At 35.2% G+C, this 16,453-nt stretch overlaps 2 protein-coding genes, 1 long non-coding RNA gene, 1 other non-coding gene and 1 pseudogene across 4 annotated transcripts; 3 read left to right on the forward strand and 2 right to left on the reverse strand.

Annotated features, from left to right (window-relative positions):
• The first annotated feature begins 1,324 nt into the window (after window positions 1-1,324).
• On the forward strand, window positions 1,325-3,098 carry LOC103830615 (probable serine/threonine-protein kinase PBL22). Its single transcript, XM_033274841.1, has 6 exons — window positions 1,325-1,437; window positions 1,564-1,614; window positions 1,708-1,862; window positions 1,946-2,135; window positions 2,308-2,699; window positions 2,783-3,098. Exons 1-6 carry the CDS (start codon window positions 1,350-1,352, stop codon window positions 3,050-3,052), a joined length of 1,146 nt encoding a protein of 381 aa, XP_033130732.1. The 5' UTR covers window positions 1,325-1,349; the 3' UTR covers window positions 3,053-3,098.
• Window positions 3,099-3,121: 23 nt separating this feature from the next.
• On the reverse strand, window positions 3,122-4,539 carry LOC117126528. The gene is made up of 2 exons (XR_004449160.1): window positions 4,292-4,539; window positions 3,122-4,259 (listed from the first exon to the last, which is right to left on the reverse strand). It is a non-coding gene; the product is annotated as an uncharacterized LOC117126528 (long non-coding RNA).
• A 1,912-nt stretch (window positions 4,540-6,451) lies between these two features.
• Window positions 6,452-10,410, forward strand: LOC103830616 (probable serine/threonine-protein kinase PIX13). Its single transcript, XM_009106431.3, has 6 exons — window positions 6,452-6,834; window positions 6,930-7,387; window positions 9,102-9,237; window positions 9,332-9,465; window positions 9,557-9,680; window positions 9,816-10,410. Exons 1-6 carry the CDS (start codon window positions 6,759-6,761, stop codon window positions 10,232-10,234), a joined length of 1,347 nt encoding a protein of 448 aa, XP_009104679.1. The 5' UTR covers window positions 6,452-6,758; the 3' UTR covers window positions 10,235-10,410.
• A 2,452-nt stretch (window positions 10,411-12,862) lies between these two features.
• LOC103830617 lies at window positions 12,863-15,551 on the forward strand (annotated as a pseudogene).
• TRNAS-UGA lies at window positions 12,882-12,963 on the reverse strand. The gene has a single exon. It is a non-coding gene; the product is annotated as a tRNA-Ser (tRNA).
• Window positions 15,552-16,453: the final 902 nt, after the last annotated feature.

Here is a 16,453-nt window from a genome sequence, read left to right on the forward strand (position 1 = left end):
TATCATCGTCATCATTCAACAACCTCTGTCTCAAGCTCTATCATTGAAACAGTTTATCGCAACGCTAAGCTCGTCTCACCAAACTCACCAGTCTCTAACCTTCAGGGAAGTTCATCACAGCAGCATCCAGATTTGGCAGCTCTAATTAACTTGGTAATCTTGAAAGCTTTATCGGTAGTAAGAAGAGGAGGTTTGTTATTGTTGTGGATGAATATATAGGGGAAGTCTCTGCACAGATGGTTGCAACTAAGAGTACTCACAAGGTATATAAGTATTATTATACCAATCTTTTAGGTGATCAAATTAGCTTATGAGTTATGAGGGAGTATTGGACTTCATCTATCGTTTTATAATGTACCCCAGTGCAGTAATTTAAGGAAATGTGAAAAATGTGTTATTAGTTCTACTGATCTCAAAATAATATCTAAAATCAAGTGTTATTTAGTTTACAGATTATTGATTTGGTAATAAAATTTTAGTGAATTTGGAAATATTTTGGACTCATCAAGCCTTTTCTTAATTAAACAAGACATCATCACATCCATTCGTATTTGATTTGTGACACTTATCTCTTTTTAACGTTTTGTGTTATTCTTCTGAAAACGTGCTGTTGTTAATACTATGATCTACTTGTTACATTTCCAAGTCAGCCTTATTTGATTTGTAAATCCATTTATTTAAATTTAAAACCAATGGATTGTATATACAGGGATGTGAAAACCAAATGTAAAAATCCTACTATCAATCAAGGTTCGTATATTTTTATTGGAGGATTTAAAGAGAAAGCATTCTAGAAAAAACAGAAAATTCCATTTCAATAACAAAATTAAACTGCTCAATTTAGTTCCAACGGAAAAAAAAAAGAATGTTGGAAAAAAAAACAGAAGTAAGAATAGAAGGACGCGCAGTTCCAAAATTAGGTCTCACGGATCCTTTATTTTCTCTTCAGTTGCTTTCAAAATTGATCAGTTGCTTCCCCTCACCACGTTTTTAAAAACAATTTAGACCCCTTTCTTCAAAGATCATCATTCCCTTTAGAAGTTCGTATAAAATCTGTACATTAGTATATGACATTTTGTATAAATCAACTTATATTTTCTCTCCAACCAAGATTCTCTTTCCTTCTTTAGGAAACACTATTCAATCAAATCTTGCCGTTTGTCTTGATGGCTTCATAATTTCCCTCTTTTACTTGAATTAAAGAGAGAAAAGAAAGTTTCAAGGAGCTAGGTTAGATGTTGGACATGATCTCAAACCAGATCCTTCTCTGAATCCATTTTCTTCCACCACTGTTGTTGTTTTTTCTTGGTTCTTACGTTTCATTTCATTACCTAAATTTTATAAGCAAGATGAGCTGTTTCTCTTGTCTCGACACACGAACCCATGACATGAGAATCAACATTGATACCGTTCCTTACCTAACCGATGATTCCTCAGGTTTTGAAACTTTCTTAATCTCTCTCTCTTTTTATTTATTGTAAAATGATATCTCGATATGTTTTTTTTTGGTTTCCCTCTCTTCAGAAAGTTTTATAATTTGTAATTATCATGTTTGTTTTGCAGTTGGCACAAGAGGCGATTCAATAGGAGCAAGGTCCAAATCTGGCATTTTAGGTTAGGCATTTTCAGATGATTATTTATTTTTGAAAATGTTTATGAAGAAAAAAATAAATAAAATTAATGTTTTGATTTTTGGGTTTTGGTCAGTTAATGGGAAAGTGAATAGCGCTAAACCCGGCGGTGGCGCACGGAGTTTCACGTTCAAGGAGTTAGCCGCCGCAACCAAGAACTTCCGGGAGGATAACATGATCGGAAAAGGAGGGTTCGGTAGTGTCTTCAAGGGACGTTTATATTCAGGACAGGTGATTCAAGCTCTCTGTCTATAGTTCTAAAACATCTGAAACGTTGTAAGAAAATTTATGGGAACTTGAATAAAACGTTACAGGTGGTGGCTATCAAGCAACTAAACCCAAATGGGCATCAAGGAAATCAAGAGTTCATAGTCGAGGTTCTCATGCTTAGTGTCTTCAGCCATCCAAACTTAGTAACTTTAATTGGTTACTGTACTTCTGGTGCTCAAAGACTTCTTGTTTATGAATACATGCCAATGGGTAGCTTAGAAGATCATCTCTTTGGTTAGTCAATGTGTTACAAATATATATATATATATATATATATATATATATATATATATATATATATATATATATATATATATATATATAAATTTATTTATTTATTTTATTATTTTTCATCATATTTTTACTGATTTAACCTAATTTGTTTTCTTGCTGTTGTTAAACTCAGATCTTGAGCCTACTCAGAAACCTCTAAGCTGGAATACTCGAATGAAAATCGCTGTTGGTGCAGCTCGTGGCATCGAGTATCTTCATTGTAAAATAAGCCCATCCGTGATATACCGTGACTTGAAATCTTCAAACATTCTGTTAGATAAAGACTTTAACCCTAAACTCTCTGACTTTGGACTTGCTAAAGTCGGTCCTGTCGGTAACCGGACACATGTGTCTACTCGTGTCATGGGTACTTACGGATACTGTGCTCCCGAGTACGCAATGAGCGGAAAGTTAACCATTAAATCGGATATCTACTGCTTCGGTGTTGTGTTGCTTGAGCTGGTTACTGGTAGGGAGGCTATTGATTTGAATAAACCAAATGGAGAACAATATCTTGTTTCTTGGGTAAGTAAACCAAATATTTCAAAAACCTGTTTAAGCTCTCTCTCTCTCTTTTTAACCGTGTTTTGTTGTTGGTGTTTATGTAGGCTCGACAGTATCTCAGCGAACCTAAAAAATTCGGACATCTAGTGGACCCGTTGCTGCGTGGAAATTACCCAAAGAAGTGTCTTAACTACGTGATTGCCATTACAGAGATGTGTTTGAAGGAGGAAGCTAATCAACGACCGACAATAGGAGATGTTGTGGTGGCATTTGAGTATATAGCTGCTCAGAGCAAATCTTATGAAGCTAGAAGAGTGTCTCGCAAGTCTACTGACTCTGACCGGTCAAGAGAGGAAACAAAACAGAGTTTCTAAGTTATTTGAGTCAAATGTGAAACCTCTGGTACAACCGTAAGCAGAAGGTTGGTGATAAGACCGCGTAAAATATTTATCTTTGTTTCTTTGTTTTTCCGGGAGGGTTTTGTTTAGTCAGTTTAATAATGGGATTTTCGCACCTTAAAATGAAGCTTAATGATTAAAATAGCAGCATATATTTTTATAATGAAAATATTTTGTGTTTTATAATGTTTTAGTGACTATAGCTGAACTTATAATTTCGTAGGATAAATATAAGAAATTTATGTAAATTTATGTTTAGAGACGTGGTAGTTATGAAGTTTGATAATATTTTCCATATTTAATCTTTATAATACACTTTTTGTCAATTTATTTATTTTATAACATGGTATATATGTCTCCAATTCGAGCCATTGATATCAAACTAACTGTATGAATGTGACATGCATGATACAATGATATAGTCAACTTCTGAAACTATTTGAGTTTTTCTCACAAGAAAATGAATTGAATGTAATAAATGCAAGTAGGTGACGAACGGACTTTTTTTTTTGAACATTAGGTGACGAACGGACTTACGCGGAAGTTTTAATATTTTATATCTTGAACACGCTGCCTAACCCGATCTACACATCATTTCCCTTGTATAGATCATACAATCTGCCCACGTTTCCATGATAATCTTAAATTAAAACTAAACAAAAACAAATCTAAACCATCTCATACATCGGTCTTAGTGTCTTATTATTATCTTATGCTGACCTTAAAAAGATTTATTTGGACCGTCAACGACCGCGTTTGTGAAAGAAAGCCACAGAACTGGGAAATATAACCTTCAAATATGCATTCTTTAACCATTAGTCACATTATGTGTGTTTAAAAAAAAAAAACCATTAGTCACATTAATTATAACTATACTTATCAAATATCATGCTCATGCAGCTCATCGTTTCAACGTATTAGCGTTAGTAACAGAACATCCGGATGTATATGGTTTTGACTCTCGTTTTCATATATTTTCTACTCTTTCTAATAAAAGTTTCATACACTGTCACAAATATACCCGGACCCGCCTTATTAAACATGATTTCTTCTTGTTTGACCTTTTTCCCAATGATATTTTCTAAGATTTTTCCTTACACACTGATCACTATATGACAAACTGGCAGAAAAGCGTCTTTTAGATTTACGACATACTATTTTTATTAAGTTTTCCGCAATAGACCTCTTCTCTTTTCCGCACCAATCTTAATTGACTACTATTGATTTGTGTTTTTAAATAGATAATTTTTTTACTTTTGACCAAAAAGAAAATAGATACTTTTTACTGATATCTCGAATTTGTTTGCTTTTATTTTATCATTCAATGTTGGGTCAATGTTAGAATTTCTTTGTTTGCTTTTAACTCTACTTGTTACGTCATCAAGGTGACGTATATGATTGGCGGAGTCAGAGTGAATGTACTTCGGTAATAACAAGTACGAACAATGTGCAAATTAAATGATTGATATCTAACCATATATTCAGTGTTAACTGTTAAGTTAATAGTTATGATTTACTTTCTCTCTGACTATTTTTTCCTACCTTTTTCTAGGTTTTTGCTTTGCCTCTTCGTTTTATGGTGTCGCGTCCTCTGGAATGATCGTCTACGGGTTAAATGGGTGTAACGGTCCTGGGAGGGTGAGTTGGGGTCAGCAATCTTCAGCTTCTTCCGTACGACGGCATCGTCATGTGTTGGCGGTAGGTGTTTGTGGAATTTGCTAGTTGGGTCGGGTTTGATTCTTTGTACGGGTTGTAGTTTGTGGGTTTGACAGAAGCTGTAGGTGCTGTGTGTTTTAAGGTTTTGAGGGCACCTTTCTCTCCAGTTGCTCGTAGCAACTAGTCGCTCACTCCGCTCTTGCCTTGTCCTCTAGTCTTTCGCTGCCACGCTTTGTGTTTCTCCATTGTCCTAGTCTATGCTCTTTTACTTTGGTTATACTTTGCTGCTTAGGTCCGATTGTTAGTTTAATTTCTTGCATCTTTGCTACCAATTTTTCTTTTTACTGTCTGTAGAAAAATCAAACCAAAACCCTAACTGCTGCAAATTATATCTTTCTATTTGCTCTCATACGTCGGCGTGAGAGGCATCTCGTCTCCCCTTTTTGTGCCTAATAGTTTTTCACCTGTGGTTGAGATTTATTGACCAAGCTTGAGTTTGTGGCAGTCTTTCACTCTCCGAAAGTTCTGGATCTTTGAGATTCGGGTCTAGGTCTAGTTGCGGTGCTCCGAAGACTAGTGCTGGTGGTTACTGCTCCTTTTATCCTTCGTTTCGTAGTTAGCTTTGAGATATGTGTTTGGTCGATGGTGGAGCTTTGGTTGTGCTGAAGTTGTGGGTGTGGCGGAGTGATCTGTGAGTTTGCGGTGTGCTTTTACAGGGTGTTATTGGGGCCGCATCTGCTAGAGGACAATGGACCAGAAACCGTTTGACACTTTTCGGTGGTGCAACTATCCAAGGGTTCTCTTCTACCTTTCTCTGCTCACTCTCATGGAGTAAGTGATCCCATCTCTTGGTCGTCCGGTACTCCTTGATCTCTCCTCATTGGATTTTCAAAGGCTCAAGACAGAGGATGTTGTGATGGAGGTTCTTGTCCCACTGGATGCTTTCTAAAGTTGCTTGAAGTGGAAGTTTTATGTTTTGTCTCTCCTCTTGAAGCGGTCATGTGTTTCCGAAGGTTCTAGCCGTGGTTCTACAAGCGACAGCGGCGGTCTTGTGTCTCATAGCTAGGTTTTTTTCTAACCGGTCTATTCCAGTTCTTTAGGTTTCTCGGTTTGTTGCAATGTTGGGTTTGGTTAGTTAGGGTTGGGCTTTGTATCGTATTAAACATAAAATCCAAAAAAAAATATTAATGTAACAAATTTTAGCAAAAAAGGACATGAAAAACTATAAATCATTTGCAAAATAGATATTATGTTTTTATTGTATAGCCTTAGTTAAAGCAGGTAATACATATATTTAGGACCGGTCCTGAAATTTTGGAGGTTATAGACAGTTTAAGAATTTCAATAATTTTGTGGACCTAAAAATCTTTTTTGCAAATTTAGTGGTCTATTATATATAATTTTTTTCAAAAATTTTGGATGCTTGAAATTAATGTTTCATCCGACTTGGCTCTGCACTGACCATGTATACATATATACCTTAATTTATGCAATTACTTCAGTCGAATACACCAAACTTACAAGTCACTATACACAAAACATTAAACGATATACTCCTAACAAAGAAATAGAAAGGAACATAAATGTATAAAAGTCGACTTTTTAGCTGCAACTGTTTCCGATCTGTGACCCAGCCATTGACTTGTAATTTATATTTACAAATTGACAAATATTAATCTCTATTTTTTTTTTGCAATCAACAAATATGAATCATGACTAACTACGTTGAAAATATTGGTGATAAAAAAAATATCAACAATTGAAACCGATGGGGGTGGCTATATAACCACGGGGAAATCAAATAAATACCCGACCTTTTATCAAATTAATAATATATATATTTCCACAAAGAGTCTTTCCTCTCTATTTCTCGCCTCCTTCCTCCATCTCTCAGCTGAAATCCCCCAGAAAAAGGAAGGAAGAAAGGGGACACTTGGAGAAAAGGTTCTCTCTAAGCTTATGATCCTAAAGCGTGAAGCCAAGATAGAACAACAACGAGCAAACTCAAAACTTGTGCTGTGTCTTGATGGGGAACTGTTGTCCTGGCGGATCTTCTAGTGTTCGACATGAACAGAGCCCTGTCTCCACCAAGCCCCTCTCAGGTTCCTACACACATCTCTCGGCCTTTTCTTCTTTTTAAACCAACCTGATGTAGTTAAATTTCAATCTAATTTCAATCTTGTGTTTGATCTTACAGTGGTGAAAAATATTCAAGATCCAGTAAAAATAAAACTTCCCCCGCCGTTGGTGGCGATGCCCCCAGCTAGGGGTTTGAAACCAAAGTTTCCAGCGGCGGTACCAGGACGGCCAACGAGACCCGTCTATAACCCCCCGCGTGAGAAGCAACGGGAGAAGACAAGATCCGTAGATAGTCCACCATTAAAGCCGGTGGAGAAACTAGGTATAGGTAAAAAGGCAGTGCCGCCGAGCGGGAAGATAGTGACGCCGAGTCTAAAAATGTTTTCATTAGCGGATCTTAAGACGGCGACAAAGAATTTCCGACCGGAGTCGATGATCGGAGAAGGTGGATTTGGACAGGTGTTCAAAGGATGGCTGGAAGAGAAGACGTTAGCTCCGTCGAGGGCCGGCGTCGGAATACCAGTAGCCGTAAAGAAATCAAACCCTGATAGTGCTCAAGGCTTGCATGAATGGCAGGCAAGTACATATTTTCTTTCCTTTTTCATTTATTTTTATTCAATTTGCATTGAAATCGTTATATGTTTCTAATTTAGGAAATATAGATTGGAAATAGCATTTTACGTATAAATAGGCGCAATTATGGGGAAAAAACTTTCAGATTTAGGATGTATTTATGACAGAAGTAACAAAAAAAAAAGATAATCTGGTCATATCATTTTTAATGATTGTTATAGTTGTACTTAAAACGATGCCTTACACACAAATATGGAGCAGAGCATCAATCGTCCATTTAATTGTCAATAGATCCGCTTATAAAACAGAGGCCAAGTTGATGGTTTAGGATTACACATACAATTTTTCTAAAAATGTTTAAACATCATTAGTCAATTAACTAACTAGCCTAGACCAAAAAAAAAGTTAACTAACTAGCCACATTTCAATCACTAATAAAACAAAACACATAATACAACAAATCATATAGCACAATATAACAAATTTTATATTAATTGTACCTGTCCTTTTTATATTCCCCACTTTTTAATACCTAATAGAAGAAGTCAATCTAAACATTAAGCCAAGAAATAGAGGAAGAAGAAGTCAAGGAATCCTCACGTAACTGCATTAGTCAATCACGAAAAATACGTATATCATGGTCAACGAGACGTATATTAGATAATTAATGATGTGGTTGAATGTCTTCTTCTTGCGTCGGATCGTTGCGGGTTTGGGTCTTTTGGATCTAAGAGTTTAGGATCCGATAGAGTAATTTAAAATTCTCGGTTTGGAATTGGTTTGGATTTTTTCAGGTCCAGGTCGGACCGAGTCTTAAATAATTGGATCCAATAGGATAATTTGAGTTCGTTGATTCGGATTCGGTTCGATTACGGATCAAAATCGGTTCGGATCATATCGGATCCAACAAAAAAAAATCTAAAACACACAGAAAATACCTAAAGATATTTAAATACTCAAAAAATATGTAATTTTTATATTTAAAATCTGATCCAAAGACATGACAAATATTTGAAATTTTATCTCATTATCCAAATTATATTTTTGAAAATCTAAATTTTTATCTGAAACCCAAAACCATACCACTTAAAAAATACTCATAATACGAAAAAATAAACTGAAACATCCATACATACCTAATATATACTTGAATTTTTGGGTTTTTGGGTATCCCACTCGGGTCTCGGATTCGAGTTGGGCCGGATCCAAGACCCGCAGGTCCTTCACAACAAGATCCAATAGAGTGAAAAGATCGGATCGGTTTCGGATCGGATCAGAATTTTTTGGATTGATTTTGAATCGGGTCCGGGTAAAATGCCCAGGCCTACTTGCGTCGATGCGTGGAAATTATTTTTCTTCTCTTATGTGTAAAGTCTCCAGCTAGAAATTCGGTTATATCTACAATATCAAAATAAAAACTTTGAAAGAACATTCACGACCACACATATAATTATATAATATAAAAACTTATTGAGATATAGAAACAATAAACAAAAAAAAAAGAAGTAAATCTTGACCTGGTTTTCGACAAGATATGATGATAAATAAATATCAGTTTATGAAGATGTACGAGCTTTGACCACTGACCTTACAAATGTGTAAAATATTGAGCAAAATTATATTTCGTAAGTTTTTTTATTATAGTTATCACTAATTTTCTTGAACGCAGTTATATGGGATGTATTTGGTAATGTGTGTATATATTGCAAAATTGCAGTGTGAAGTGAGATTCTTAGGGAAGTTTCATCATCCAAATCTGGTCAAGCTCTTAGGTTACTGCTGGGAAGAGAATCAGTTCCTATTGGTTTACGAGTATTTGCCTAAAGGAAGCCTTGAGAATCACCTCTTCTCAAGTACAGTTTTACTCAACCATTAATCACCTTATCTTACACATCATCTTCTTGTTTTTCTTTATATTTAAGATGTGAATGTAATATGCTAATGCAGAAGGAGAGGCGTTGACATGGGATACACGTTTGAAAATTGCCATTGAAGCAGCTCAAGGACTTACTTTTTTGCATAACTCAGAAAAGAGTGTTATTTACAGAGACTTCAAGGCTTCAAACATTCTTCTTGATTCGGTACGCTGTCGTTTCTTGTCATCTCTATCTCCCACACGTTTACTGCATGCATGTTTCTATTTTAGTTAACAATTGTTGCCGTTTCTGTCAGAACTTCCACGCCAAGCTTTCTGACTTCGGTCTAGCCAAAAATGGTCCGATTAATGGATTCTCCCACGTGACCACACGTGTCATGGGCACACAAGGTTACGCAGCTCCCGAATACATGGCTACAGGTAAATAAAAACGTGCAATATTGTTTGAAAAACACATGTTATTTAACATTCTTTCAAAAAAAAAGAAAGAAAAACACATGTTTCAACTCTTCATTTGAATCTTAGATAATTATGTTTTCTTTAACGTTGTTATAGGTCATTTATATGTGAGAAGTGATGTTTACGGGTTTGGAGTGGTACTCCTAGAGTTATTAACCGGTCTAAGAGCACTAGACCCAACCCGACCATCTGCACAACAGAACCTCGTGGAATGGGCTAAACCGGTTCTGACTCAGAAAAAGAAGATTCAGAAAATGATGGACCCACGTCTCGAGCACAAGTATCCAATTTTGGCAGTGACCAGAACCGCTGCACTAATTCTACGGTGTCTCGAGGCTGATCCGAAGAACCGACCGCCCATGGACGATGTGCTTAGAGAGTTAGAAATCGTGAGGACTATCAGAGACGAACTAAGAGAAGAGAGGCGTAAACGTAGCGGTGGTGGTTCAGATCATAATAACCGTGTTAATGGATATGGATTACCGCACGTCCGTAGAACTGGCCGCACCGGATAGTCGAAGAGAGTGGCTGTGGAGTCTTATACACCATGCATACGTAAAGCTTTATTTTTTTCAATAAAACGTATTCTTTTTTCCGTACGTAGTGTTTTGCTTTTACATTTTAAGGAATTAGTTAAATATAATATGGCAAAAAGAATGAAAGAAAACTTAGTGAAATATTTTCTGTACAATATTACAGTTCTAAGTTTCTCACGGTATGTTGTCCAAGAAAAAAAAAGTTTCTCATGGTACAAAACAAATTTCATTTTGAAATTATAGTTTTTTATTATTTTTTACTTTTTCTCATTCTCACTGAAGATCAGATAAGGTCGGATAGAATTGGTCTTTGAAAAATTCTAATTTCGGCCAAAATTTAAAATGGATAGTTGGCCAAAAAAAGTTATTTCTTTCTCTTTATGATGAAAATCCAAATTCTAAAGAAAAATATTTAAATTCTTAGTTTATGGAAGAAATGTAATTATTTAAAATGTGTATTTACATTTGCAAACCAACAACACATTACTATTACAACACATTACATAATAGTAAAAAACAATTATTTGTTTCTAGGATAATCTTGAAAATAGTATTAAAAAAACTATGAAGAATCCTTACAAAACACAAAAACTATACGTGACATCGTTGTCTCTTCTCCTAAAATGTCTCTTCTTACTGTCAAGAAAGGCTTACACTGATATAAGAACGTTCTTGTAAATGATGAGAAGAGAGCTGAAACAAAGCTTAATCGTTTTTCCAGGGAAAGATCTGCAAACATCACCACATTCCTCTACATCATCGTCACATCTCAACAAAACCCATTCATCGTCTTCATCTAAGTACTTCAGATCATATCTGCTCACGTCTTCTATATACTAAACCGTTTCTCTATTTCCCATAACAGGTCTTTTAACCTACGCGAGTTCTGCATCCTGAACCGGATCTTCTCCTCCTCGTAGCTTACCTTTATCCTTAGAAAATCAACTTCTTGTGATGGTGTTGATGGTGACAACTGCGTTTCCTTACAAGATCTTGAGAGAGTCACATTCGTAGGATCTTCCTTGTTTACGTTTGTTTCACTAGAACAGGTAGAGCTGTTACTACACGAGAAAGCAGGAGACAAGAACGTGGTGTTGTTGGATTATTGTTGTAATAATGCTGTTGCGTCTTGTGAAGAAGCTAGTTTTGGGAAACTAGCATAAAAGGAGCTTATAGGAAGATGATGACCTGAAACACCTTGAACAGAATCAATGACACGTTGGATTTTTTGAAGTGAATGACAAACTTTCTTGATCTTGCTTGATATGTCTACAGATTCTCTTCAATGTCGTTGGACGAACTGAAACTTTCAAGATCAGTAGCATAATCTCTGATGAACTGAAATAAAACCAAGAACTAAAATGTAAATGTGATAAGTTTTTGGAGGAAACCTAAGAACTATAATAGTTTCTCTAGATTATTAACTTAGCAAATAAGCTTATTTATACAAATTACATAAATTGTCTACCAAGTTCTTTACATAATAGAATATGAAATCTAACTTATACATTAATAGTTACATGGAAATATATCCTAGGTGATCTCTTAATTACCGAGATCTCCTAACACCCTTCCGTAAACTCATACGTGTTACCACGTATGAGACTAAGCAATCATCAAATCATCTTCATGGTGTTTATACCCCACCATAGGGCCATCAATAGCATTTATACCTCGCCAAGGTCATCAATAGCGTTTATACACGGCTGTTAGTACCACCATAGGGCTAATGGTAGTTTATGTGTCTCACATTCACATCTCAAGAGATTTCTGATTTCAGGTAATGCAGCTTGGTAGGAGAAATCAGGTCCCTTTAGAGAAGGTGAGATAGGAACTTCTGTGCTTCTAAGATCAACTGCCTGTGAGCAAAGAAACAACTTTTAAGATTCTAAGAAAAACATATATAATTCCTAGGTCGCTAGGCCTCCCAAACACGGATCCAGGATTTTGTGGATTACACCCAAAGCTTATTTTTGGACTCGGAAGCAAACTTTATATTAGGATACACCAACCTATTTATTATGGATCGAAAACAATGGCTTACTGTGAAGAACTTACAAAGATAAGACAAAATAGGAGCCTATCACAAACACATACACCAACAACACAAAAGAAATTAACATAAAATTAAAAACTTTTAGTTGAAGAGGCTTGATGATTAAACACCAAAATATTATGTCGGTGGATCAATCACGGAGTTTCATGCTTTCCTATTTATCTTCAGATGCTCGGCCTCGCGGTTAGCTAGTTTCAGGTCAAGGAGGTTAATCATCGTCTTATAAGAGAAAGAAATTACAATTTCTCACAATCTATTAAATCAAAGATCAATATTAAAGAAGCAACAACTATATGTTAATGTTAAAAAGACCAGTCAATAAGTCATACATCAAGATGCTCTGAATCTTGTGGTGGGGGTGCCAAGATTTCAATCCAGCTAGTTAGTTACCTCCTCGTCCATGTGCTGATGTGCACGATGATTTGTATGTTTGGTGGAGTTCATGCATCAGCAGTCTATTATCAAGAAACCAAATGATGCACAAGAAGGTAAACCGCAAGAGCAAGACGTGGAACAAAACAAAGTACTGGATATGCAGGAAAAGGAGATTTCTTTTTATTAGAAAAATATCGTCAACAGCAGGGTTCGAACCTGCGCGGGCGAAGCCCAACAGATTTCAAGTCTGTCTCCTTAACCACTCGGACATATTGACTTTGTGACGTTGTTTAAGATATAATAATATATTGCCGCCATACCTATATTTTTCTTTGTGATATTGTTTGAGATATAATAATCATAACCGGTCCGGTTCATAGTTTTTTTAGTTAAAAGTTAAGAGACGATTTCTTATATTCCGTTAAGAACTCTATCATAATAGTCTTCCATTCATCATGCTCTAATAACTTCGTATCATAAATTACGTTTAAGATTGCTAATTTTCAGTTATAATTTTAGTTAAATAATAATTAGCTGATGATAAATCTAAATAGATGAACAAGGATATTAACGGTATTTAATACTATTTTAACTAGGTCCATTACACCATCTGGTTTGACTAAGAAAATAATTAAGATGTCAATTTTTGGTTTGTAAAAGAGAAATGCATATATAACCATTAAAAATATTAATTAATAAACTACATATAGCAAAGGTTTTACTAGAACATACTCTATATTTTATGTATTAATTACAAAATTATCCCTTATATAAAAATAACTGACATGGAAGCCTATATAAGGAAAAAACTTTCTGTGATATTTTCACTTTTATCTTAAGGATAAAAGAACCAATGATAGAGACAATGATGTTGCGAAGTTGGAAGAGGAAAAATAAGATTACTTCAGAATGCAATGATAGAAACAACCAACAACGAAAGATCGTTAAGTTGATTTGGGTGAAAAAGCATATCAGGTTACATTACCATTGACTTCGCTTACAACCGACAGAAAAAGGAGCATATAATTCCCGTAGAGATTTAGAATTTAAACATTTGGAGAAGATGACAGTTCATATTGTGTTGTACTATTATATTTAAGAAACATAGAGTATACATGTTTTCTGGATGTTCAAAAAAATATGAATATGATAAACTCTATGTATTTGCTTTTTAGATGGTGCTTTAACATGAGGTCTTGTTGTGTCATTTCGATAACAACCATCGGATACATCATACATCCAACCAGAACGACATACTCATGCATTTAAACGTTGGTAAAAAACAAGCGAGTTCAGTTGCAAAAAAAAAAAGACAAGCGAGTTAGGTTTTAATCATTAATCAACATAATCGGGGACAGACTATTTTTATAATCGGACTCATATCCAGTCCTGCTACAAGCATGAATTTCATGGAACTGGGGGCCACACTATTTTTATAATGAAAACTAGTATTATAAAAAGGGAAATAATATATTAATAGGATAGATATAATGACAAAAAGGAAACAGAAATTGCCAATCAAAGAACAAAATTCAATGTATCTTATCTTTTTTAGTTTAAACATTTTCCTTTAGAAAAATTTAGGGAGCAAAAAAGTTTTGTCATGCTTCTAATATAAAAAGCAGGCACTGATCCAGATCTTTGTCCGAACAACGACCATCTCTCATATCCTAGAGATCAGAACATATCCTCCAATATTCTTTCTCCAATGGCAACAGAAACCGTAGGGGACACTACCGTGCCAAACCATGACGAGACCGAGACAGAGCCAACAGAGTTCGAGAAGAATCAGAAACGGTACCAAGACCTGATCCCCTGATTGGGTACTGTGGCCATTGGTGGATACAGTCTATCCTTGAAGGTTTCCTTTACGCACAAGAGTTCTTCCAGGCACGACCCAGTGACTTCCTCCTCTGTAGCTACCCAAAGACAGGTTCTACTTGGCTCAAATCACTAACATTCTCAATAGCGAATCGATTTCGGTTCGACCACCTCACGAACCCTCTCTTAAAACTTAACCCTCACGAGCTTATTCCTTTCATCGAGATCCAGTTCCCTTTGTTCCCTCACATTGATGTTCTCAAAGACAAAGGGAACACTCTTTTCTCAACTCATATGCCCCATGAGTTATTACCCGATTCGGTGGTGAAAACGGGTTGTAAGATGGTTTACATCTGGAGAGACCCAAAGGACACTTTTATCTCCTTGTGGCATTTCTTTCAAAAGAAAAGGTCAGATAGTGGCCCGCTCAATGGTCTTGAAGAGTCTTTTGATATGTTTTGTAATGGTTTATCTGTGTACGGTCCTTATCTGGATCATGTCCTCGCATATTGGAAAGCTCACCAAGAGAGTCCAGATCAGATTTTGTTCCTTAAGTACGAGACTTTGACTGCTGATCCTTTGCCTCATGTGAAGAGATTGGCTGAGTTCATGGGTTATGGATTCACAGCTGAGGAAGAGAAGAATGGGGTTGTTGAGAAAGTGGTGAATCTTTGCAGCTTTGAGACGTTGAAGAACCTTGAAGCTAACAAAGGAGATAAGGAGAGAGAAGATCATCCTTCTCCTTATACAAACGACACGTATTTCAGGAAAGGAAAGACAGGAGATTGGAAAAATTATCTGATTCCAGACATGGCAGCTCGTATGGATGGGTTAATGGAAGAGAAATTTATGGGTACTGGTTTGCTTGAAAATGGTAAATGAGCTAGTTCTTGTTCGAGGGAAATGACTGATCCGTGTATGCTTGTTTAAAGCATAAATTTAAGAATCACTTTCACTTTAAATTTTTTTTTTTAAATCGCTTTAATTATATATGTACCACCCTTATATGTTGGATGAATAAAACTTGTTTCTGTTTCATGTCAATGTATTGTCTACTAAACTAAATTAAAGAATTGGCTTTGCATGGGAAAATGGCCAAATTAAATCTTGCATAAATATTGTTGTATATTCAGTATGTAGATTATTCTTTTTATCCTATTAAAATCGAACAATATTTTCTAGGATTTTTACGTGTGAATGATATAAGTGGTCAAGGTCCTTTTGAAACCTTACAGAATGAACTAAAGTTTTTGGGTCTTGACACATATAATGTACGAAACCAAAGTTATGATAATGGTGTAAACATGAAAGGAAAACATCAAGAAGTGCAAAAATAATTTTTAGATGTAAATCCAAGAGTGTTTTATACTCCTTACAGTTCTCATAATCTTAATTTAATGTTATTTGATATGGCTAATAGCCTAATACTTGTGGGAAAGCTATAGATTTTTTTGGAATGATACAAAGAAACTACAAGATATTTGCTAACTCTATTAAGATTTAAGGCTTTGATTGGTTATTCCATAACCATCCACAAACGTAATTTTTGATTGTTTAGCGGTTGTTAATATTTTGCAACAATCACAAAAAAAAACACTATAAATCACATCAAATAGTTCCAAACCTCATAACTCAAAAACTGCATTTGCTAAAGATAGTTAGCTTCATTATTATAAACATAATCGGACCCATATCCGGATCTGGGTATCACAAAAGAATAAATAGAGCAGTTAGGAAGTATTAATCAAACGACAAAAGAAACAGAAATTACCAATTATTGAACAAAAGTCAATGTCTCTATCTTACACGTCTTATATTTTATAACATCTTTTTAATTTAAACAATTTTCTTATTAAAAAACTTGTCTTTATAAAAACTCATTCCATAAAAATAAATATGTTTTATATTATGAAATAACTTTTAATAAAAACTGTTTACAATTGTTT

This window comes from Brassica rapa, chromosome A07 (genome assembly GCF_000309985.2).
Source record: "Brassica rapa cultivar Chiifu-401-42 chromosome A07, CAAS_Brap_v3.01, whole genome shotgun sequence".
Taxonomy (NCBI): Eukaryota; Viridiplantae; Streptophyta; class Magnoliopsida; order Brassicales; family Brassicaceae; genus Brassica; species Brassica rapa.

Excerpts from the sequence above, each read along its gene's own strand:
- LOC103830615 (XM_033274841.1), top strand. The coding sequence starts at position 1,350 with ATGAGCTGTTTCTCTTGTCTCGACACACGAACCCATGACATGAGAATC. Across the intron at positions 2,136-2,307 it reads CTTAGAAGATCATCTCTTTG|ATCTTGAGCCTACTCAGAAA; the intron begins GTTAGTCAATGT and ends TGTTAAACTCAG. Across the intron at positions 2,700-2,782 it reads AACAATATCTTGTTTCTTGG|GCTCGACAGTATCTCAGCGA; the intron begins GTAAGTAAACCA and ends GTGTTTATGTAG.
- LOC103830616 (XM_009106431.3), top strand. The coding sequence starts at position 6,759 with ATGGGGAACTGTTGTCCTGGCGGATCTTCTAGTGTTCGACATGAACAG. Across the intron at positions 6,835-6,929 it reads CTCCACCAAGCCCCTCTCAG|TGGTGAAAAATATTCAAGAT; the intron begins GTTCCTACACAC and ends TTGATCTTACAG. Across the intron at positions 9,681-9,815 it reads TCCCGAATACATGGCTACAG|GTCATTTATATGTGAGAAGT; the intron begins GTAAATAAAAAC and ends ACGTTGTTATAG.